The sequence below is a fragment of the Phocoena sinus genome, chromosome 5 (genome assembly GCF_008692025.1).
Source record: "Phocoena sinus isolate mPhoSin1 chromosome 5, mPhoSin1.pri, whole genome shotgun sequence".
Classification (NCBI taxonomy): Eukaryota; Metazoa; Chordata; class Mammalia; order Artiodactyla; family Phocoenidae; genus Phocoena; species Phocoena sinus.
This window is the reverse complement of record NC_045767.1, coordinates 87,144,040-87,168,152: the sequence shown is the minus strand read 5'-3', so window position 1 is coordinate 87,168,152 and position 24,113 is coordinate 87,144,040. Positions and strand designations below refer to the sequence as shown.

Here is a 24,113-nt window from a genome sequence, read left to right as displayed (position 1 = left end):
CTAAGTTTGAAAGATTGAGTATATTTATTGAACAAAAGAGTAGTAAAAGTCTTTTTTCTTTTTCTTTTCTTGTTTTAGGGCTGAAGCTGTACTTCATCGTATTGCAGAATTAAATCCATATGTTCATGTCACATCATCTTCTATTCCTTTAAATGAAACTACCGATCTTTCCTTCTTACATAAATACCAGGTTGGTACTCCATTTTATATTAGATGTTATTGACAGACTCCAAGGCAAATCATTATGTATTAATATAGTATAACTAGTTTAACCTAGTCTGTTGAGCAGCTCAAAAAATTTCAGGTAAAAAGACTTAGACTAATACATTTCAAGTGCTTTGTTTTAGGGAAAGGGCCTAGGAACTACTCACAAAGTAAATATATTGGTCAGCTATTTTCACAGTAATGTACATGAAAAACTACCCAAATTTAGTGGTTTATAGCAACATGTATTTCTTTCTCGTGCATCTGCATGTCAGTTTGAGTTCTGCTATTCTAGGCTAAACTTGAACTCCACAGTCTGGGTTCTGGTCCGTGTACCTCTCTTCTGGGACCAGGAGGCTACCTAAGACATGGTCTCATAGCAATAGCAGAAATGCAAAGGAGCGAGTGTAACCATTCAAACACATTTTAAGCCTCTGTTTGTGTTGCTTCCATTAATAGTCTGTTGGCCAAAGCAGGTCACATGGACAAACCCAAAGTAAAGGAGCAGGAAAGCACACTATACTCTTCCTAAGGCCATGGGCAGAGAGTAATGTGTAACCCAGGAACAAGGAAGTAAATAATGTGGACCAACAATTCAGTGTAAGTCAGGTAACAAATAAAAACAAAATTTCTCAGCACCTTGAAAGTTCTAAAAATGACTAGATTGACCCTGATTTTCCCTGTGATTAAATTATGATGTTATCCATCGTCTAGGGAAAAGCACTTCTGTGTTTCTTTTTTTTTTTTTTTTTTTTGTTTGTTTGTTTGTGTTTCTTTAAGATCTCAATACTTCTGGCACTTGTGTGACTATATGCATGTGGGTTTTCCCCCCAGCACCAAACAATTCTCCAACTCTCTGGACACCTAGCTTGGTGTCCTGCAGTTTAATCCAGTTCTGATACTGTCTGCCTGGAGAAATATTGTTAGATTCCACAGGTTAAGGGCTCAGTCCCACAAGAACCCACACCCTCCAACCCTTTCTGACTCCAATTTCAAGTCCAGGTTGTAACCTGTGCTTCTGAGGACTGGCTGTAAATCAGAGGTTTCCACATCCCCTTCCTCAGGTTCAGTTAATTTGCCAGAGCAGCACACAGACTCAGGAAAAGAGTTTACTTACTAGATCACCAGTTTTTTGTAAAAGGCTATAACTCAGGAACTGCCAGATAGAAGAGATTCATAGGTCAAGGTATGGGGAAAGGGTTGCCAAGCTCCCATGCCCTCTTCAGGTATGCCATGTTCACAAACTTGGAAGCTCTCTTAAGCTCCTGGTTCAGGGATTTTTGTGGAGGCTTCATTATGTAAGCATGAATGAGTAACACATTGGCCGTTGGTGATTAAGTCGGTCTCCAGCCCCAGAGATCTGGGAGATAGGGCTGAAAGTTCTGAACCTCACATACTAAGGTTGGTTCCTCTAACAACCAGCCCCCATCCTTAGGGGCTTTCCAAAAGTCTCCTCATTAACATAAACTCGGTGTGGCTGAAAGGGCTTGTTATGAATAACAAGACATTCACTTCATCTTTATCACTCTGAAGCTATTTCAGGAAATAGGACAAAACTAAATATTATAACAAAAGATGCACCTATAGCTCTTATATAGGAAATTACAAGTGTGGTAGGAGCTATGTGGCAGGAACCTTGGATGAAGACCAAAATATATATTTCTTACTATAATCATAACATCACACCCACTTAAGAATCAGTGTAGACTTCCATTCTTGACTGGATAACTTGAAATCCATCCTGCTACAAAGATGCTTCATAGACTGTCTACAATAGAATTGCTTAATAGACTTCCTTTTCAATGATTACATGAGGTCAGAATATGTAAGGGAGGTGCTCAGAGACCAAAAATGAATAGGTAGCTAACAGAAGACCAGTTAACTGTTGGCTGTGGTCATTTTCAGGGACAGGGTTTGCCTGTATCAGTAACCACATTTCTTGTGAATTAATGGTCACACAAAAACGATAAAATTTGTCTATATATGATGGAAAAGTGTAATTGAGACATACCACCTTTTGTAGCTCTCTGGAACCTCAGAAAGCTACACCCTTAATGAAAGAGTGTAGGAGAACAATCTTTGCCCATCAGAACAAGAAGCTTGTCTGTTTTCTTTTGAGCTCTGAATTAAAAAAAAGATCTTCTCTGGGAGTTCATAACGATAGGCCTGCCCTCACATAAGTTTGGAGTAAACTTTATAATCCGTTATATTCTAAAATTTCGCAAGCTGAGAACTTAACATAAAACATAGTACTGCCCCTGTCCACCTCCCTGTGGCTGCCCGGCCAGCTGAAAAGTTTCTCCAGGTGCAGAATTCCGGTCTTCGTGACCACCAGCACGAGTGTGCACACCAGTCAGGAGCCAGCCTGCCCGATGGCCCTGGGAAATGGATATATCAGAAACTGAAGCAAGAATGTACTCGGCAGAGGGCAGAATCAAGATGGTGGACTAGGAGGATGCAGAATTCATGTCTCTGCACAACTAGGGCACCTACCAAGCACCGGTGGTGGACCATGGACATCTATGAGGACGGGAGGAAGCCCCACAGACTGGGTCCTAAGCAGAGGCCCCGCCCCACGCTTGAACGTCACCCTGCCTAAGCCCCGCCCCCAAGGCCTTTTCCAGCTCAGTGGGTCCTGAGCCTAGGCCTGGTCCAATGCTCAAACGTCACCCCCCGCACCGGCCTAGGTCCCGCCCCACCCTAACCCCACGCCTGCCTAAGTTCCATCCCTGCCTAAACTCTGACCCCATAGCCAAGGCTATTTTTTTTCTTATTTTTTTCCTCTCTTCCTTTTTCCTCTTTTAGATTGAAGTTCTATTCTACCTTGTTGATTCACTGTTGTTCATTCATTTATATTTTATTTTTCCTAATCTTTTATTTTTCTAATTTTATTTTATTCTTTATACTTATTGTTCTCTTCTTTTGGCTTGTTCCCCTGCCCCCCACCCAGCCCCTTTCTTTTTCTGTTATGGTTTTATTTTACCTTCTGGCAGTTGTTTCAATTATATTTGTATTTTTCCTAATATATTTTTTATCTTTCTAAATTTATTTTGTTTTTTATTCTTTGATATTGTACTGCTTTTTAATCTTTCTTTTTTTTTCTTTCCTTTTTTTTTTTTTTTTTGCCACGCCCTGCAGCTTGCAGGATCTCGATTCCTATTCCAGAGGTTGGGCCCAAGCTCCTGTGGTGCGAGCTCTGAGTCCAAACCACTGGACTAACAGAGAACCTCAAACCCCAGGGTATATTAATTGGAGTGAGGCCTCCCGGAGGTTCTAATCTCAGCACCAAGACCCAGCTCTATCCAACTGCCTGCAAACTCCAGTGTTGGAACGCCTCAGGCCAACCAACCAGTAAGACAGGAATACAACCCCACCCATCAAAAAAAAAAAAAAAAAAAAGACAAAAAAATGTGTTACAGATGAAGGAGCATGGTAAAAACCTACAATACCAAATAAATGAAGACAAAATAGGCAACCTACCTGAAAAAGAATTCAGAGTAATGATAGTAAAGATGATCCAAAATCTCGGAAACAGAATGGTGAAAATACAAGAAACATTTAACAAGGGTCTAGAAAAACTGAAGAGCAAACAAACAGTGATGAACAACACAATAAATGAAATTAAAAATACTCTAGAAGGAATCAATAGCAGAATAACTTAGGCAGAAGAACGGATAAGTGAGCTGGAAGATAAAATGGTGGAAATAACTGCCAGGGAGCAAAATAAAGAAAAATGAGTGAAAAGAATTGAGGACAGTCTCAGAGACCTCTGGGACAACATTAAACACACCAACATTTGAATTATAGGGGTCCCAGAAGAAGAAGAGAAAAAGAAAGTGTCTGAGAAAATATTTGAAGACTATAGTTGAAAACTTCCCTAACATGAAAAAGGAAATAGTCAAGTCCAGGAAGCTCAGAGAGTCCCATACAGGATAAACCCAAAGAGAAACACACCGAGACACATATTAATCAAACTATCAAAAATTGGGTACAAAGAAAAAATATTAAAAGCAGCAAGGGAAAAGCAACAAATAACCTAGAAGGGAATCCCCATAAGGATAACAGCTGATCTTTCAGCAGAAACTCTGCAAGCCAGAAGGGAGTGGCAGGACATATTTAAAGTGATGAAGGAGAAAAACCTACAACCAAGATTACTCTACCCAACAAGGATCTCGTTCAGTTTCGACAGAAAAATTAAAGCCTTTATAGAGAAGCAAAAGGTAAGAGAATACAGCAAACCAAACCAACTTTACAACAAATGCTAAAGGAAAGTCTCTAGGCAGGAAACAAGAAAAGGAAAAGACCTACAATAACAAACACAGAACAATTAAGAAAATGGCAGTAGGAACGTACATATTGATAACTACCTTAAATGTAAATGGATTAAATGCTCCAACCAAAAGATATAGACTGACTGAATGGATACAGAAACAATATGCTGACTACAAGGGACCCACTTCAGACCTAGGAACACATACAGACTGAAAGTGAGGGGATGGAAAAAGATATTCCATGCAAATGGAAATCAAAAGAAAGCTGGAGTAGCAATTCTCATATCCACAAAATAGACTTGACAATAAGACTATGACAAGAGACAAAGAAGGACACTACATAATGATCAAGGGATCAATCCAAGAAGATATAAGAATTGTAAATATTTATGCGCCCAACATAGGAGCACCTCAATACATAAGCCAAATGCTAACAGCTGTAAAAGGGGAAATCAACAGTAACACAATCATAGGGGATATTTACACCCCACTGTCACCAATGGACAGATCATCCAAAATGAAAATAAGGAAACACAAGCTTAAAATGATACATTAAAGAAGATAGACCTAAAATTTTTAGGAAATTCCATCCAAAAACAGCAGAATACACTTCTCAAGTGCTCATGGAACATTCTCCAGGATAGACCATATCTTGGGTCACAAATCAAGCCTTGGTAAATTTAAGAATATTGAAATTGTATCAAATATCTTTTTGGACCACAATGGCATGAGACTAGATATCAATTACAGGAAAAAAAAACTGTAAAAAATACAAACACGTGGGGAGGCTAAACAGTATGCTACTACATAACCAAGTGACAACGACCCAAAACCTATGGGATGGAACAAAAGCAGTTCTAAGAGGGAAGTTTATGGCAATACAATCCTACCTCAAGAAACAAGAAAAATCTCAAACAGCCTGACCTTACACCTAAAGCAATTAGAGGAAGAAGAAGAAAAAAACCCAAAGTTAGCAGAAGGAAAGAAATCATAAAGATCAGATCCAAAAAGAAATGAAAAAGAAATGAAAACAATAGCAAAGATCAATAAAACAAAGAGCTGGTTATTTGAGAAGTTAAAGAAAATTGATAAACTCTTAGCCAGATTCATCAAGAAAAAAATGGAAAAGACTCAAATCAATAGAATTAGACATGAAAAGGAGAAGTATCAACTGACACTGAAGAAATACAAAGGATCATGAGAGATTACTACAAGCCATTATATGCCAATAAAATAGACAACCTGGAAAAACGAAAAATTCGTACAAAAGTAACAACCTTCTGTGACTGAACCAGGAAGAAATAGAAAATATAAACAATCTAATCACAAGCCCTGAAAATGAAACTGTGATTAAAAATTTTCCAACAAACAAAAGTTCAGGACCAGATGGCTTCCCAGGTGAATTCTATCAAACATTTAGAGAAGAGCTAATACCTATCCTTCTCAAACTCTTCCAAAATATAGCACAGGGAGGAACACTCCCAAACTCATTCTTCAAGGCTACCATCACCCTGATACCAAAACCAGACAAAGATGTCACAAAAGAAGAAAACTATAGGCCATTATCACTGATGAACATAGGTGCAAAAATCCTCAAAAAATACTAGCAAACAGAATCCAGCAGAACATTAAAAGGATCATACACGATGATCAAGTGGGGTTTATCCCAGGAATGCAAGGATTCTTCAATATATGCAAATCAATCAATGTGATAAACCATATTAACAAATTGAAGGAGAAAAACCATATGATCATCTCAATAGATGGAGAGGGCTTCCCTGGTGGCGCAGTGGTTGGGAGTCCGCCTGCCGATGCAGGGGACACGGGTTCGTGCCCCGGTCCTGGAGGATCCCACGTGCCCTGGAGGGGCTGGGCCCATGAGCCATGGCCACTGAGCCTGCGCATCCGGAGCCTGTTGCTCCACAGCGGGAGAGGCCACAACAGTGAGAAGCCTGCGTATCACAAAAAAAAAAAAAAAAAGAAAAATAAATAGATGGAGGAAAAAGCTTTCGACAAAGTTCAACATGCATTTATGATAAAAACTCCAGAAAGTGGGCATAGAGGGAACCTACCTCAACATAATAAAGGCCATGTAGGACAAACCCACAGCCAACATTGTTCTCAATGGTGAAACACTGGAACCATTCCACTAAGATCAGGAACAAGAAAAGGTTGCCCACTCGCACCACTGTTATTCAACTTAGTTTTGGAAGTTTTAGCCACAGCAATCAGAGAAGAAAAAGAAATAACAGGAATCCAAATCGGAAAAGAAGTAAAACTGTCACTGTTTGCAGATGACATGATAGTATACATAGAGAATCCTAAAGATGCTACCAGAAAACTACTAGAGCTAATAAATGAATTTGGTAAAGTAGCAGGATATGAAATTAATGCACAGAAATCTCTTGCATTCCTATACGCTAATGATGAAAAATCTGAAAGAGAAATTAAGGAAACACTCCCATTTACCATTGCGACGAAAAGAATAAAGTATCAGGAATAAACCTACCTAAGGAGACAAAAGACCTGTATGCAGAAAATTATAAGACACTGATGAAAGAAATTAAAAATGATACAAACAGATGGAGAGATATACCATGTTCTTGGATTGGAAGAATCAACATTGTGAAAATGACTCTACTTCCCAAAGCAATCTACAGATTCAGTGCAATCCCTATCAAATTACCACTGGCATTTTTCATAGAACTAGAACAAAAAATTTCACAATTTGTATGGAAACACAAAAGGCCCCAAATAGCCAAAGCAATCTTGAGAAATAAAAACGGAGCTGGAGGAATTAGGTTCCCTGACCTCAGACTATACTACAAAGCTACAGTAATCAAGGCAGTATGGTACTGGCCAATAACAGAAATATAGATCAATGGAACAAGATAGAAAGCCTAGAAGTAAATCTATGCACATATGGTCACCTTATCTTTGATAAAGGAGGCAAGGATATACAGTGGAGAAAGGACAGCCTCTTCAATAAGTGGTGCTGGGAATACTGGACAGCTACATGTAGAAGAATGAAATTAGAACAATTCCTAACATCATACACAAAAATAAGTTCAAAATGGATTAAAGACCTAAATATAAGGCCAGACACTATAAAATTCTTAGAGGAAAACATACGCAGAACACTCTATGATGTAAGTCACAGCAAGCTCCTTTTTGACCCCACCTCTTTGAGAAATGGAAATAAAAACAAAAATAAACAAATGGGACCTAATGGAACTTAAAAGCTTTTGCACAGGAAAGGAAAACATAAACAAGACGAAAAGACAACTCTCAGAATAGGAGAAAATATTTGCAAATAAAGCAACTGACAAAGGATTAATCTCCAAAATATACAAGCAGCTCATGCAGCTCAATATCAAAAAACAACCCTATCCCAAAATGGGCAGAAGACCTAAATAGATATTTCTCCAAAGAAGATATACAGATTGCCAACAAACACATGAAAGGATGCTCAACATCACTAATTAGAGAAATGCAAATCAAAAGTACAATGAGCTATCACCTCACACCGGTGAGAATGGCCATCATCAAAAAAATCTACAGACATTAAATGTTGGAAAGGGTGTGGAGAAAAGGGAACCCTCTTGCACTGTTGGTGGGAATGTAAATTGATACAGCCACTATGGAGAACAGTATGGAGGTTCCTTAAAAAACTAAAAATAGAGCTACCATATGACCCAGCAAACCCACTCCTGGGCGTATACCCTGAGAAAACCATAGTTCAAGAAGGGTCATGTACCACAATGTTCATTGCAGCTCTATTTACACTATCCAGACATGGAAGCACCCTAAGTGTCCCTCAACAGATGAATGGATAAAGATGTGGCACATATATACAGTGGAATATTACTCAGCCATAAAAGGAGACGAAATTGAGTTATTTGTAGTGAGGTAGATAGACCTAGAGTCTGTCATACTGAGTGAACTCTAATGTGTGACTGTAAGTCTAGTGCATCATTAACCTAAGGACCTCACCATTTGGAAGTTACAGTTTTCTCCATCAGCTTCCCTTATCCTTTTTGGTCTGGTTCTTTTCCTCAAACTGTGGAAACGTCTTTCTTTCAAGTTGCTTTTGTTGCAGAGTTCAGCAAATGACTGTTAGCAGCTGTGGTAAAAAAATCCACAGAATACCCCAACTGTTCATCTGCTTCTCAGGAAAATGTACTTTGTGTATTTTTTTGTAAAACAAAGCTTTTTCCAGTGTCAGTGGTGGAAATGTCACAGAAATTGATCATTGGTAGTTCAGAATTTATAGTTTCACCAGAGAGAAAAAAAGAAAGACAAGCCAGCAAAGGTATTACCTCTAGAAAAGATTTGGTAAATATTGAAGATTCTACATCTCAACACAAGTTGGTGTCCCATTCCCTAATTCCATCTCTAGATTCATCCATAGACCATGGGCCCTTGTCAGCCAATTCATTGCCTTCTTAACTATTAAAGTAACATTTCTTTCTTACATAAGGGGTGAGAGAAGTTGGTTGATAATTTCTTTTATGCTGTTTCCAACCACTGCCCAAGTTAATGATTTCCCAGGATTATGAATAATTCAGAATGTTATTCCAGCTTCTTTTTTAAAAAATGGTTTATATGGAAATGAATTGGTTTTCAAATTGAATTAAATCAGAATTTTGGGGCATTTTCTTCAACTGATTCAGAATGAGATTTATGGTTGTGGTTAAATATAGGATGGTTATTATTTAAGACAGTTCCTGGTTATGTAGATGGAATATCAAATACACCTTACAAAACTGACTTGCATTAGTTACAATCTATGACTACCCAGTTGGACTGGTTTTGGTATATTCACCTTTTATAGAGAAGAGGCACTGTGGAAGACTGTCATTGATATAGCACAACTTTGGAGACAGAGAGCAGTAAGTTTAAGAAAAGTTAGGTTATCAGCCCTTAAATTTGTACCTTTTTCAAATTTTCACCCTAAACTCTTATTTCTGATTTGTATTATGGTATAGTTTTTGCCATATAGGTGTCTCTGAGTGAATTGTTGCTATGTTATTTTCATTCAAAGCATATTTTGTGAATGTCCGATCAGTAATTTTTTGTGTATAACATATTTGAGATGATTGTTATGTCTTGAAACAAGTGTGATTGAGAAAGCTGTGAAGGTGCCTTGTGATTTTAAAGATTTTAAGTCTTGATTTTACTTCTATGCACATTATCATGTAGACTTGCCTGCATTCAGGAGATTATATTGAATAACTTCCTAAGGCCTCTTTTAGCCTAATGAGTGAATGAATTATACAAGGCTTAGAATTTGAAAAAGACAGTAAACTATCTTGTACACAATAAATATCTTGATACACACACACACACACACACACACACAAAGCATAGTACTAAGCTGGTGATATGCTGGAATGCCAGACAGAAACAGAAGATCTAGAGGCATATACCCTCAACCAGGCCACAGTATATTCTAATATGTAAAGCTCCTATGAGGCTGTGTTCATAATACAAAATAATAAGACAGGAAAAAGCAGTTCAGCATGATCAAGAGTCAGTGGATATAACAAACAATAGAATTAAACCTCCAAGAATTTCAGACAATAGAATTATTGGATAGGGACTATAAAATATAGATGTTCAAACAGACTAAATCTTACAAGAAGGGATTAAATATACAACGGGAAAATAAGACACTATTGAAAGCAATCAGGCAGATATAACCAAATAGAACTTTTAGAAATGAAAAATATAGTCCTAAAAATTAAAACAATGAATATATTAAACAGTGGATAGATACAACTGGAATAAGAATTAATAAATCGAAAGATAGAGCTGAGGAGATTAGTGAAACCACAGGGACTTCCCTGGTGGTGCAGTGGATAAGAATCCACCTTCCAGTGCAGGGGACAGGGGTTTGAGCCCTTGTCCGGGAAGATCCCACATGCTGCAGAGCATCTAAGCCTGTGCACCACAATTACCGAGCCTGTGCTCTAGAGCCCATGTGCCACAACTGCTGAGCCCGCGTGCTGCAATTACTGAAGCCCCCACGCCTAGAGCCCGTGCTCTGCAAGAGGAGAAGCCACCACAATGAGAAGCCTGCATACAGCAACAAAGAGCGACCTCTGCTTGCCACAGCTAGAGAAAGCCCACGCACAGCAACGAAGACCCAATGCAGCCAAAATAAATAAATAAATAGAATTAAATCTAAAAATAAAAACTACAGCTCACAGTAATAAGAGAATATACTAAAGAGAAATTAAAAGAAATGAGAGCTTGAATAAAAAGGTCTAATTCGTGAGATTGGACTTCTAGAAAAAGGCATATTCAAATTATGGTTGAGAATTTTCTAGCATTGATGAAACACAAATTAGACTCAGTATGTACTGGGTCTAATAGGATTTGATTTTACCCTAATTGCAAGCCAGTAAGTTAGCCTGTTAGAGTTTCATGGATGCTGGCAGAAAACATGAGATTCCTGGATCAGAGACTAAGGACTTTATTACTTAGAGCATGGTAAATGTGTGAGCATGATATTTGTCTTGTTTCCTCCTGCATTCCTCCAAATCCCACCTGTGCAGTGCAGAGGGCTCAGTGGATGCCTGCACATGTAGTGGGTTCCTTTAGAGGAAAGGAACATTGAGCTTGGGGAACTTGCTGTTTTATAGCAAGCAGTGAACAAGCTTGCTCTTTGTCCCAGAGGGAGACATTACCTCATTTCTCAAGTCTGCACAAGGCAAATACAAACCTGAGAAACAGCCCACATAAAGAATGGTCAGAGCCTTGCATTCGTGGTATACCCAGTGAGAGATATATAAACAGTAAGAGATCGATGGAGGATTACCGCTCTGTAGGAATCACACCCTATTCTAAGCTAGATAAAACTAAATCCATACCTGGTTATTTGTAGTGAAACTGAGTTATCCATTTCATGGAAACAAGCAGTAAGGAAAGCTCTGGACTGAGCGTGTCAACCTGCTTTTGCCACTTGATAGATAAATGACCCTAAGAAAATATTTGACCTTTATGAGTTTAAGTTAGCTATGATAAAATCTAATTATAAAACCTTCTCTACTTATCTCACAGGGTGATGATAAAAAATTAAAGTAAGCATTGAAAATTATAATTTGCTATCTTAAATAACAGAACTTGGTGGCATTGTCATAAATAAAAGCTGTAATATTGTGAATCTGTTGAATCTCTGCAGTAAAAGTAAAAGAAAGCTCAGCCAACTAATGTATCTCTTTGAAAATGTAATTGTTTTAAGCTAGCATTTAATTAATATTTTGATGACTAAGCATTTCCATGGCAGTAACAGGTAAAATAAAATCTCCAAGGGGCTTCCCTAGTGGCGCAGTGGTTGAGAGTCCGCCTGCCAATGCAGGGGACACAGGTTCGTGCCCCGGTCCGGGAGGATCCCACATACCGCAGAGCGGCTGGGCCCGTGAGCCATGGCCACTGAGCCTGCACGTCCAGAGCCTGTGCTCCGCAATGGGAGAGGCCACAACAGTGAGAGGCCCACGTACCGGAAAGAAAAAACCAAAAATAAACCTCCAACCATTTGAGTTGTGTAAATGCCACATAGGATATTAAGGTTTGCTTCTAATTGTGATGATAATTGAATTTAGTGTGGGCAGGTTTTGTCCTGTATATACTATGACATTTTATGTAAGGGACTTGAGTATCTGCAGATTCTGGTATCCATAGGGAGTTCTAGAACCAATCCCCTGCAGATACCTAGAGATGGCTGTATATGTTACTTTTACTTTTGCTACTCTGTACCTCTGAAGGTATTGACCTTAAAATGGAGTACAATACGATAATATTTTTTACCAAGAAAACAAGGTATTTTTAGCATAGTGCAAACTGAAATGCTTCTGATTTAGAAGTTGTACATTACCAAAATAATTGTTTAATTTTTAATCTGTAATTCTTGTATTCTTCTCAACAGTGTGTAGTATTGACTGAGATCAAACTATCATTTCAGAAGAAGATCAATGACTTTTGCCGTTCTCAGCGCCCTCCAATAAAGGTAATAGTATCACTTAATAATGACACATAGTTTACCAAAGGAAAAGCACTTTCAGTATTAGAATTTATAGCTTTTCAGTGAGTTATATAAGAAACTTTTTACATGAGGACAATCAATAATACTTTTTAATTTTGGTTTTCGAAGTGTGGTCCAAGGACACTGAGGGTCCCTGAGACCCTTTCATAGGGTCTGCAAAGTCAAACTATTATAATATTACTGAAATGTTATTTGCTTTTTTCACTGTGATTCTCTTATGGGGTGCAATAGAGTTTACAAAGTCTACTTGATATGTGGTGATATTATTGCTCTGACAGCTAATTGAATGTGTGTGTGTGTTCTTGTCTTTTAAGTGTTTCTTGGTTTTACTTTCTAACACAGTAAATATCAGTACGTATAACCCACATAAATAAAATCTAATTGGGTCATCAGTAATTTTTAAGAATGTGAAGGGATTGTGAAACCAAAAAGAAAGAGAACTGTTGGATTGTAACAGTAGAGTAGAGGTGGCTAGACCAGTTAGGGGCTAATGCAGTAAGTAGTCCAAGTGAGAGATACTTGTACCTTGATGGGAATAGAGAATGTGAGAAGTCATTGAATTCGAGGTATCTTTTGTAAAAACAGACTAATGGGATTGAGAATGGATGAATAAGAGTTGTGAAGGAATGATAAAGAATGACTCCTAGATTTTTGTTCAGAGTAATTAGGTATTGTTAAGTAGTGATGACATTGAGAAGAATGGAAAGAGGTCTAGATGAGAAGAATAGAAAGAGGTCTACATCCCCTACAACTGCATACATATTACTAACTCCACCTCCTTCGTGGGGTCCTTTGTTCCTTTGGCAAAAGGAAAATGCTATTTGTTCCTTTGAGATAGGCACTAAACTATCATCATACTGTATAAAATAGATGTGCTGAAAATCTTTGGATTGTGGTACTTACATAGCATATTTATACTCTGTAGAACATTTGTGTTGTTTTACAAATTAAATTAAGTAGATGAATAAGACAGAGTAGTCAGTAAACTTAGAACAGAACACAAAAGTTTTACAAAATAGGGCTTCCCTGGTGGCGCGGTGGTTGGGAGTCCGCCTGCCGATGCAGGGGACACGGGTTTGTACCCCGGTCCGGGAGGATCCCGCGTGCCGCAGAGCGGCTGGGCCCGTGAGCCATGGCCGCTGGGCCTGCGCATCTGGAGCCTGTGCTCCACAACGGGAGAGGCCACAGCAGTGAGAGGCCTGCGTACCGCAAAAAAAAAAAAAAAAAAAAATAGTTTTACAAAATAATTACACAAGGTTGTAAAGTAAAATCTTTATGTGATTGATGCATATATTCATACTTTAAAGTTGTTTTGCAAAGAAAGAAATTGTCCTTGAGTTTGCAGCTTTTAAACTTAAAAAAAAAGCTTATAAATTTCTTCTCGGTTTTATGTCTCATAAAAAATGCTGTAGGTACCTATTTTGATAGTAAAGGCAGTGCATGATCAAGTAGGAGGTAGTCTTCTGTTAGCTATTTCACTACCTCATATAATAGGTGGTATAAATTATTTCAATGGGCTACGTTCTTATGCCCAAATATGATTGGCTTTAGTTTTTGTTAGAAAAATATCACCTTATACAGGATCATATGTGTTACAGATTAAGACTTTTTCTTTATTATCAGTATGTCTAAAACTAACTGAGCACAAAAATAATTTCTTTACATTTTCTTAGACTGGAGAATGTTATAAAAATCACTTTCAATAAAACATTTATGATTGTGTTTAAGAATCTGATTCTTACCTTTCATAATTTCGATGTGCACTGTTAGTACCTCAACCCCTTTCCTGTTGACGCCACTCTGAGTTTTTAGCTGTTTTATTTTCCTTCAACTCTACCGCTTTTGGTGAATGGACACTCCATTCTTCTTTTCTAAAATGAAAGGTAAGAATTCACTGCTAGACTGTCAAACCAAGTTATCTTTCTTATATTCTGTGCTTGATTTTTAGGGCAAGGCACGAATTTTTGTTATTTAAAAATTAGAGAATGTACAATGATGGTGTGCTGATGTTGCTTCTAATTTTGTTAACACTAGATATCCAGTCCGAAATATCAAAATCCTTGATTCCAAAACCAATTTACAAACAAATTATCATATTTGTGGTCACTTTATACCTCAAATAATATGCTTAATTATAAATAAAATTGTCACCAAAAGGCCTAAGATAGTTGAGGGGTTGTTTTTCTTTATATAAATATATAAGCTTGAACTTGTTTCTTTATTTCACAGTTCATCAGTGCAGATATACATGGAATTTGGTCACGGTTGTTCTGTGATTTCGGTGACGAATTTGAAGTTTTAGATACAACAGGAGAGGAACCAAAAGAGATTTTCATTTCAAATATAACGCAAGTATGATTATATACATATATTATTGTATATGTATATGATTGATTTTTTTTAAGTTGATGTGAAAACTTTTTTAAAAGGTGATATTAGCAAAATATTGTAATATGCAGTATTTTTTATTTGTTTAAAATTGAAGTTAGAATATTAAGAGAGAGTATTCTGGATTCCATCTAACATTTTTTTAACAATTGATGAACATTTGCTTATGTCATTAATTTTAATTTTGTTCTCTGTCATGTTCCTATGGGACATGAATTGTGAGTCAGTGTTTACTGAACTGTTGATTTGTCAGATCATAGATGTACTAAGTATGTAATAAGTCACTTGGCCCAACACTCTGACTCCAGGAAGATGAACACTTAAGTCATCATAAACAAAAGCTTTTCTAATTTGTTATATTTCTAAAACATTATTTGAAGGATGAGAAAAGTTTAAGAGTTAATTAACCTTCAAATCAAAAACTCTGAATTTTCTAACCATGTTCTCTTAATATCGTGCAAGCTTAATTTTTTATTCCCTGAAAGAATTGGAGAAATTATTATGATCCATTTTTACTACTTTTTCTGTAGTTTAGCCTAAATCATTAACTTTATTTGCACTCTTAATGATCAATTTACATTAAAGCTCAAAAGAAACCAAACATAAGGAAATGATAATATACTTTGACTGAATAGTATTTGTGATTTTATCTTTATGCTTTCTTTTTAAAGCCAGTGTAATGTTGCCTTTCTCACCCCTTTTTAAGAAAAAATTCATTGAAAAATCATTTTGTGTATCTCTTTGCTTACAGAATGGTTATTGTTCAGCCTTTTACCTTCTCTAGTTATTGTTAGTTTGTCCCTAAGAATATTATAGAGTTAGAATAAGCTCCAAGGGATCTTGTATTGCACTGATACTGTCTTTTATTGAATAGTGCAGGAAATATGGAGGTTATCCATAAAAAATTAGAAAAATATCATGAATGTTCCCATTTAACTTATCTGTAAATTATTTCTCCTTAAAGTCCTTATGAATTCTATTCTTGTTGAGATATTAGTAAACCCACATTACATTAATTTTATCTACATGTTTGTGATAATAATTGTATTTCTCAAACCCTTAAACAGCAAGAGAATTTTTAGAATTTACATACTTATGAAAGAGAGAATTATAATTCTATTAGCTTTTATGTAAATTAAATTATTATCACATTATTCAAGCAATGTGATGGATTATATGCAGTTAGGAAATTTCCTGGTGTCTGACCTATCTCATCCACCTTTTAGGTGAGTTAAGCCAATTCCTTCCTGTTTTTATCTTGATAAGCAGGGATACATAATATTTCTTTGCTTTAAAGTGTTGGATAAGCTTTAAACTACCACTTTCCTGGCTTTAAATTTCCATCCTCTGTTCTTACATTTCTTTGATCTTCAAAGTTAGACTCATCTTTTATGTACAGAGTCTGTCATGAATGACTTTGAAACTTACCATTCAGTCACTTCGAATGTTTTTATAAATCACGAGAATCTTTGCATCTGTGAAATATTTGAACTCCCTTGTGGAATCTGTTTCCCCCAAACATAGAAATTATATTTTAAACATTCATAATAAAATAAGTTTGAAAATCACATAATAAAATGATAAGTCACTATTTTGTTACAATTCTTTAAAGCATTGCTTTTAATATGGAAGGAGAAGAATGGCTTGGAATTTTGGTTATTTTGAGAATTTTATGATAATATGTTCCTTTTTGTGTGAGATTTGGAATTTGTACAAAAAAGGAATACATGGACTTGTTTTTTAGTATATTACTCTTATTTCTAGGCTAATCCTGGCATTGTCACTTGCCTTGAAAATCGTCCTCACAAACTTGAAACAGGACAATTCCTAACATTTCGAGAAATTAATGGAATGACAGGCCTAAATGGATCCACACAACAAATAACTGGTAAGTTTATGTGTTTTATTAATTCATTTATACTTATCCATTATTCAGCATGTTTACAGTTCAGACACTATACTCAGTGTCAAGAACACACCATCAGCTCAGACAGACATGATCCAATTCTTGGCCTCAAGACATTTAATCCAAGTGAGGGGATACTAACATTCAGCAGTGATGGTATAAAGAGAGAAAAGGCATTCTGGGAACTCTAACCTTAGCAAGGAAACCTACTCACTTTTGGTACAGCAGCAGTGGGGACAGGGTATCTTGATTAAAATTGATTGCATTGGCTTACGAAGATGATGAAAAGAATATTCTGTGCAGAGACAAACAGTAAAAAGCAAGAGAATTCAAAGAACTTAAAGATGTAATATAGCAGGGGTGACAGTTGGAGTTGAGATAGCAAGAGTCTTAAGACATTTAAGGGAAAACTTTATGGTAGGTGAGTGAAGATTCTGGCACCTTATTTACACATTAGGGAGTGCAAGAAGAGGAGCAGGTTTTGGAGAGAAATAATGAGTACAGTCTAGGCTTGTTGGGTGAGGTGACAGTGAAGTATTCAAGTGAAGATATATGTTTTTGTTCAGTGGCTTGGATAAAGGGATGAATGGATGTTATTGCAGGCAGGTTTGTGGATTTATTGGCAAGAAGCTGTAAGAATGTTTTGTCAGTGGACTGAGATGAAATCATGGCCCAAAGGAGAGGTAAGGTGGTAAGGCCAGAGATTTGAGGAGAATAAACATTTTAAAAAATCGAAAAATCATCAGGCTTCATTTAGGATCCATTTGAAGTTGAAAATAATGAATTTATAGCAGCGTTAGTCTGCGTAGTTTGTGATTTTCCTCCAGCCATGTTTAAAAAAGTTAAAGACATTGCTAGATGTCTTGTAACTCAGAGACAGCATGTTTACACCTGTTCAGTTGAGAGTGATTCAGTTTTATCTTTAGGGCATCTAAAAGTATAATTATGTGATTAGTGTATAGACTAATAAATGGATTACTTTTATTTTTCTTTTCATGACTACGAGATGGATCCTTAGGAGAGAAAAAAAAAAAAAAATCAGTCCCTGTTACGAACTCTTTATACCAAAACAACTTTGGATCTATATTTAAGAATCTTTGGGGAGTTCCCTGGTGGCACAATGGTTGAGACTCTGCTGCCAGTGCAGGGGGCCAGGGTTCGATCCCTGGTCAGGGAACTAGATCCCACATGCATGCCGCAACTAAAAGTTTGCATGCCACAACTAGGGGGTCCACGAGTCACAACTAAGGAGCCCACATGCTGCAACTAAGACCCGGCGCAACCAAATAAATAAATATTAAAAAAAAAAATCTTTGGTAACAAAACTGTCGGATTGTTTCCCAGACTGTATCTAACTATGTAAAATATAGATTGAGATCACTGATATTAAAGAATTTTTATCTGTTTTTGCATAAATTGACTCAACTAACTATTTAGGATTATCCTTTGTTGTGTTGGGGGCCATGCAATGGTGGATTGTGGTGCTGGATCTGCATCTTGAGGCTATATGTATATATTAACAGGAGAAGCCACTGGATATCAAGGAATGAAAATAAAACCCACATTTTGTACCAAAAATTCTTTGGGCAGAGAGAGAATATTTGAATAGAGTAGCAGTTTATGAAACTTTTTTTTTCTTAACATTTATTAGTTGGTACTTACTGCTCTAAAGTAATTTTCTGTTATTTGAAAAACATTTTTAAATAGCTAAAACAATATATGCTTATTCTAGATATATATATGTATTTATGTTTAGGTAGAGTTAAAAATGAGTACTAGTTCAGACCTCCCCTCTACTCCAGAAGTAACAGCAGCTAAGTTTGATGTGTACTCTGCTGACCTTTTCTGTCTACTTAATATATAAACCTTGTTTATTTAATTTAATTTTGTGAATAAGCAAATCGTTCAAAAACAATAGAAGGGGGACTTCCCTGGTGGTACAGTGGTTAAGGATCCACCTGCCAATGCTGGGGACACGGGTTTGATCCCTTATCCGGGAGGATACCACATGCCACGGAGCAACTAAGCCCATGCACCACAACTGCTGAGCCTGCACTCTAGAGCCCGCGAGCCACAACTACTGAGCCCGCATGCCACAACTAGTGAAGCCTGCACACCTGGAGCCCGTGCTCCGCAACAAGGCAAGCCACCACAATGAGAATCCCATGCACCGCAATGAAGAGTAGACCCACTCACCGCAACTAGAGAAAGCCCATGCACAATGAAGACCCAGTGCCGCCAAAAATAAATAAATTAATTAATTTTAAAAAAAATAGAAGGCAAATGTTTATAGTGAAAACTTTATTGCCCACCTATGGCTCCCACTCATTCTTACCTGTCCACTATTCTTAGTTTATTGTGTGCCCTTCCAGGTTTCCTTATGCATTTTTACATGCAAGGTAACATATTATGACTAGAGCTACCCTTTGCCTTTTCATTAAATTAAACATCTAGATGGTCTTTTCACATCAGTAATTGTAGAATAGTCTCCTGTATGATTGAAAGTGGTATAGTATAATTTTGATTTGCGTTTTACATTTTATGAATGAGATTAAGTATCTTTTCTTAAGTTTTAGAGCTATTTCTTTTTCCTTTAATGTGAATCATCTGTCCTTTGCCCACTTTCTCACTGAGTTGTTATTTTTCCCCAGAACTCCTAATATATAGGGCATGTTTGCTGAGTTTTTTTTTTTTAATATGAGTCGCAAAATTTTTTTTCTAGTTTGGCATTTGACTTTGCTTGTGATGGCTCTATGTGTATATGATGTCAAAGCTTTCAATTTTTTCTTTTGAGTCATAATTAGGAAAACCTTCCTTACTGCAAAGTTTTAAAGCAATTTTTCTCCTATGCTCTTATCTAATAATTTTTTTGTCATCGTTTTTGATATTTAAAACTTTTATCCATTTGGAATACTTTCCCAGATGGCTTTTTTTCCAAAAGATTTATTGAGTATCTTTTCTTTGCTGGTTTGAGGTACCACCTTAATTGTGTCCCTTGTGGGTCTGTTACTGAATAATCTATTCTGTTTGTCTGCCTGTCTATTCATGAGCCAGTATCATACTATTTTAGTTATTATGAATTATATATATATAAAGTATCAGTATATTAATTATTGAGTCTTTATAAAGTATTTTAATATCTAATAATAAGCACCTCTCATTCCTTTTTTTTCCTTCCAAGTTTTCTTGGCCATTTTTGCTTAAGTCCTTACATTTGTATGGGAAAAATAATCTGTCTAGCTCCCCACACTTCCACCCATCACCAAATAAAATGATTTATACTGAGATCTTAATTTTGTAAGCTATGAAAAATTAACATCTTTATGGTGATAAACCTTCAAATTTAAATACTTATATCAGTATGTAATGGTTTTCTTTTTTCCTCCTTTTAGTGGTATCACCATTTTCTTTTAGCATTGGTGATACTAGAGAACTGGAACCTTATTTACATGGAGGGATAGCTGTTCAAGTTAAGACTCCTAAAACATTCTGCTTTGTAAGTATTTTTTTTTCTGATTAAAAAAATGTTTCTTTACAGAAGAATGGCAGGGAGAAAAAAAGCAATAAAAGTAATTCAAAGGCTGAACAGATTTTGTTTTTTAATTTGTACCCACTTTCAGGAAAATGGAATCAATCTATGGAAATAAACTGATAGCAAAAAAATTTACAGCTACAATACCCATCCATATAGTTCACAAAGGAACTACTCCTTTGTGACTCATCAAAGAGTTGATTATACTTCTTATAAACCTTCAAAACCTTCTTATAATTACTTCCTAAGACAAAAGATATAACTAATATGTATTTGAAAGATTTAATAAGCATTGATTCATTATATGTTCTGTTTTATTACTCAGTCATTTACATTTTTGAAGTAAAAGGAATATTTCTTTTATTCATCATATTTGTTAATCCAGGTTTTTAAATTTTTAATGTTTTGGATTTCAAGAAATAGTGTAGTGGCTTCCCTGGTGGCGCAGTGGTTGAGAGTCCGCCTGCCGATGCAGGGGACGCGGGTTCGTGCCCCGGTCCGGGAAGATCCCACATGCCGTGGAGCGGCTGGGCCCGTGAGCCATGGCCGCTGAGCCTGTGCGTCCGGAGCCTGTGCTCCACAAGGGGAGAGGCCACAACAGTGAGAGGCCTGCGTACCGCAAAAGAAAAAAAAAGAAATACTGTAATATGTTAGAAATGTTAAATAATTCCCATAAACTGGCATTGAAAGGAAAGGTAAGTATCCGTACAGAGAGAATGTAGAGGCTACTTGTATCAAGGAACCAGCGAGCCTCTTGCTGCTTAAATCCTTAGGCCACTTCTCAGCATAAGCTGTCTAATAAGTCTCTTTTTTCTTGCAAGTTCTCAAGGTTTTAACTTGACTGCCTTTTCTTTTCCAGAACAATTATTAACTAAAGTCTTCTACAGGGTTTTGTTCAAGCCAAAGTTAGAGCTAAACAGATTAAAATGCTACAGCTAGTCAAATCTGCTGTAGGAAGATTTGTGCATTACTTCCTCTTGCCATTTACCCCAGTTTTTAATTATGCCTCAAGTAAATTTCAGATTGGGTTTGTTTTTTGTGGGGGGCAGAGGTGGTGGTGGAGTGTTGGTTGGGTTTTTTTGGGCTTGGTGTGTCCTTGCTCCACACAGAAAATTTTAACTGGGTATTTATTCAAGTTATGTCAGGCATAATGAGTCCTGATAACTTGGTATCAAAAAAATATGGTAGCTCTTTGACTAAGATTATAGATTTTTTCGAGTATACAAATGTTTGTACCAATTCTTCCCAAATTTACTATTTGGAGCAGGTTATCTAGTTGCATGTAACATTAAAAAAATAAAGTGTGATAATACGAAAAGTGGTAACCAGTGAATGGTAGCTATTTTATATTTCAGTTAAAACATATTAGCCTAACCTTATTTATTTCAGACCTTTGGGAGGGAGCCATTGCTTTTAGTGCTCTGTGTAGTTTGTCAAATAGTCATGTGCTTGCTCCGAAGTAATAGTGGATTTTTTTCTGTTGTTTGTTTTGTTTTTTTCTGTTAGGAACCATTAGAGAAGCAGATAAAACATCCAAAGTGCCTTATTGCGGATTTTAGCAAACCTGAGGTAAATAAATGCTTTGCAGGTTTGAGAAAGGCGGGTGGGGATTGGTAAGGGATTATGAAGATTTCTGTCAGACTGTTGGATTTTTAAAAAATAAAAGTTGTATTCATGTATCTAGAGCTGATGCCGAAGGATTAAAAATAGGAATTTATATAATGGAAATGTTAAAATAATAGGAAAAAGGTTTACTTTTATAATGATATACCAGGTTTGATAGTGTAAAGGTGGTTTCATTAATTTATGCAAAGGTGATCATATTAAAAGATTTTCTGAACCATGTAGAGTTTTATATAATATATAGTTCTTCCGTAAAAACTTTGGAAGCATTTATTCTGTTTTTTTTAAATCACTGGATCAGTTTTGTAGCAGTGAATGTATTTGTGATAAGTAAAGAATTATATTCGATATTAACAGTTTCCAAATTTGTAAATGTTAATAAAGAAAAAGAATTCGGTGCTCTTGTACAGACATTTTGTTTCCTTTGTTCAGTTGGTAATACTTTGTTTCATATGGATAACCTAATAAAAACTAGTCATAGAACCTGGGATTAAAACTTAGATCTTGGGCTTCCCTGGTGGCACAGTGGTTGAGAGTCCACCTGCCAATGCAGGGGACGTGGGTTTGTGCCGCGGTCCGGGAAGATCCCACATGCCGCGGCCCAGCCGCGGAGCAGCTGGGCCCGTGAGCCTTGGCCGCTGAGCCTGCGTGTCTGGAGCCTGTGCTCCGCAACGGGAGAGGGAAAAAAACCTTAGATCTTTGTTTAAATATATCTTTATGACCTTGAAGTCAAGTCTCAGCTTCCTTATCTGTTATATAAAGATAATAGTAATAAGCTAATACATTTATTATAATGATTAAATTTAATAATGTCTTAAAAGCATTAGCACAGTGCCTGACACATATTACACACTCAATAAATATTGACCAATTTTTAATGTTCTAAATAGGCACCTTTAGAGATTCACTCAGCCATGCTTGCCTTGGACCAGTTTCAGGAGAACTATAGCCGCAAGCCAAATACTGGGTAATGTTCTTTGTTTGAAATAACTTTTTTTTTTATTGTAATACCACTAGATACACCAAACTGTATAAACACTTCTGACCTGGTCTTTTTTCTGGTAGGAGTGGAGAGATCAATTTATAAAAATGGAGTTATACTAAATAAGAATTTTCCTATTTTGAAGTCTTCAAAAGCTGTAACTTTTTAAAATAAAAAATCTGAGAATTATTAAATTATGAATCCGCTATAGAATTTTTTATCTCCTGGTATTGTTGCAAAAAGTTTTTGCCATGTATATTTAAAACTAAACATTATATACTGTTCTTAGGTGAGCATGATTTTGATGTAATTTTGAAGTAATGTATTTATAAACCAGTTACCTTAAAGTCAGTAAGCACTTTGTAATCCACAGGTTTTCAACATATTTCTTAAATTTCAGTTTTGAATATGACCTACTGTTTATAGCAATTGAGAACATTGAAATTGGGGTGTTTTATTTTGAATCCTAGATGCCAACAAGATTCAGAAGAGCTGTTGAAACTAGCAACATCTATAAGTGAAACCTTGGAAGAGCAGGTGACTATTCAAAGTTATGGCCATCAAAAATTATGTAACATATAAATCTATATATTACTGTTCTCTTATCCTGCAAATTCCAGTTTTGCTACTTATTGACTCTGTGACAGTAAGCAAGTTACTTGACATTATTCTACTTGAGTTTTGCAAATCTTTGCCTGGTTTTTAATTAGGTTGTTATCTTCTTATTAATTGAGAGCATTCTTTATATAATCTGGAAATTAGTCCTTTATCAGACACACATTTTACAGATATTTTCTTCCAGTCTGGGGTTGTCTTTTCATTTTACTATCAATGCAGTGTCTTTTGAGGAGCACAGGTTTTTAATTTTGCTGAAGTTCAGTTTATCAGTTTTTCTTTTTTATGGTTTGTGCCCTTTTTTAACTCAAAATCATAAAGGTTTTCCCCTGTATTTTCTTCTAGAAGGTTTATTGTTTTGTGAGTTTATTTTTCTGTACCATACAAAGTATAGTTCGTGTACATGACTATACATTTTGAACTCACTGTGTACAGTTTTGTACTTTTTTTTTTTTTTTTTTGCTGTACGCGGGCCTCTCACCACTGTGGCCTCTCCCGTTGCGGAGCACAGGCTCCAGACGCGCAGGCTCAGCGGCCATGGCTCA

General features: G+C 36.5%; 1 protein-coding gene across 2 annotated transcripts in view; it reads left to right on the top strand.

The window, feature by feature from the left end:
• The window catches only part of UBA6 (ubiquitin like modifier activating enzyme 6), an 80,575-nt gene that overhangs the window by 22,772 nt on the left and 33,690 nt on the right, over positions 1 to 24,113 (top strand). For both annotated transcript variants that reach the window (XM_032632361.1, XM_032632360.1), the window contains exons 6-13: positions 79 to 190; positions 12,406 to 12,486; positions 14,752 to 14,874; positions 16,675 to 16,798; positions 20,209 to 20,312; positions 21,855 to 21,917; positions 22,862 to 22,938; positions 23,424 to 23,490. In XM_032632361.1, the coding sequence (XP_032488252.1) occupies positions 79 to 190; positions 12,406 to 12,486; positions 14,752 to 14,874; positions 16,675 to 16,798; positions 20,209 to 20,312; positions 21,855 to 21,917; positions 22,862 to 22,938; positions 23,424 to 23,490 (751 nt within the window). The remainder of the gene's footprint in view (positions 1 to 78; positions 191 to 12,405; positions 12,487 to 14,751; positions 14,875 to 16,674; positions 16,799 to 20,208; positions 20,313 to 21,854; positions 21,918 to 22,861; positions 22,939 to 23,423; positions 23,491 to 24,113) is intronic.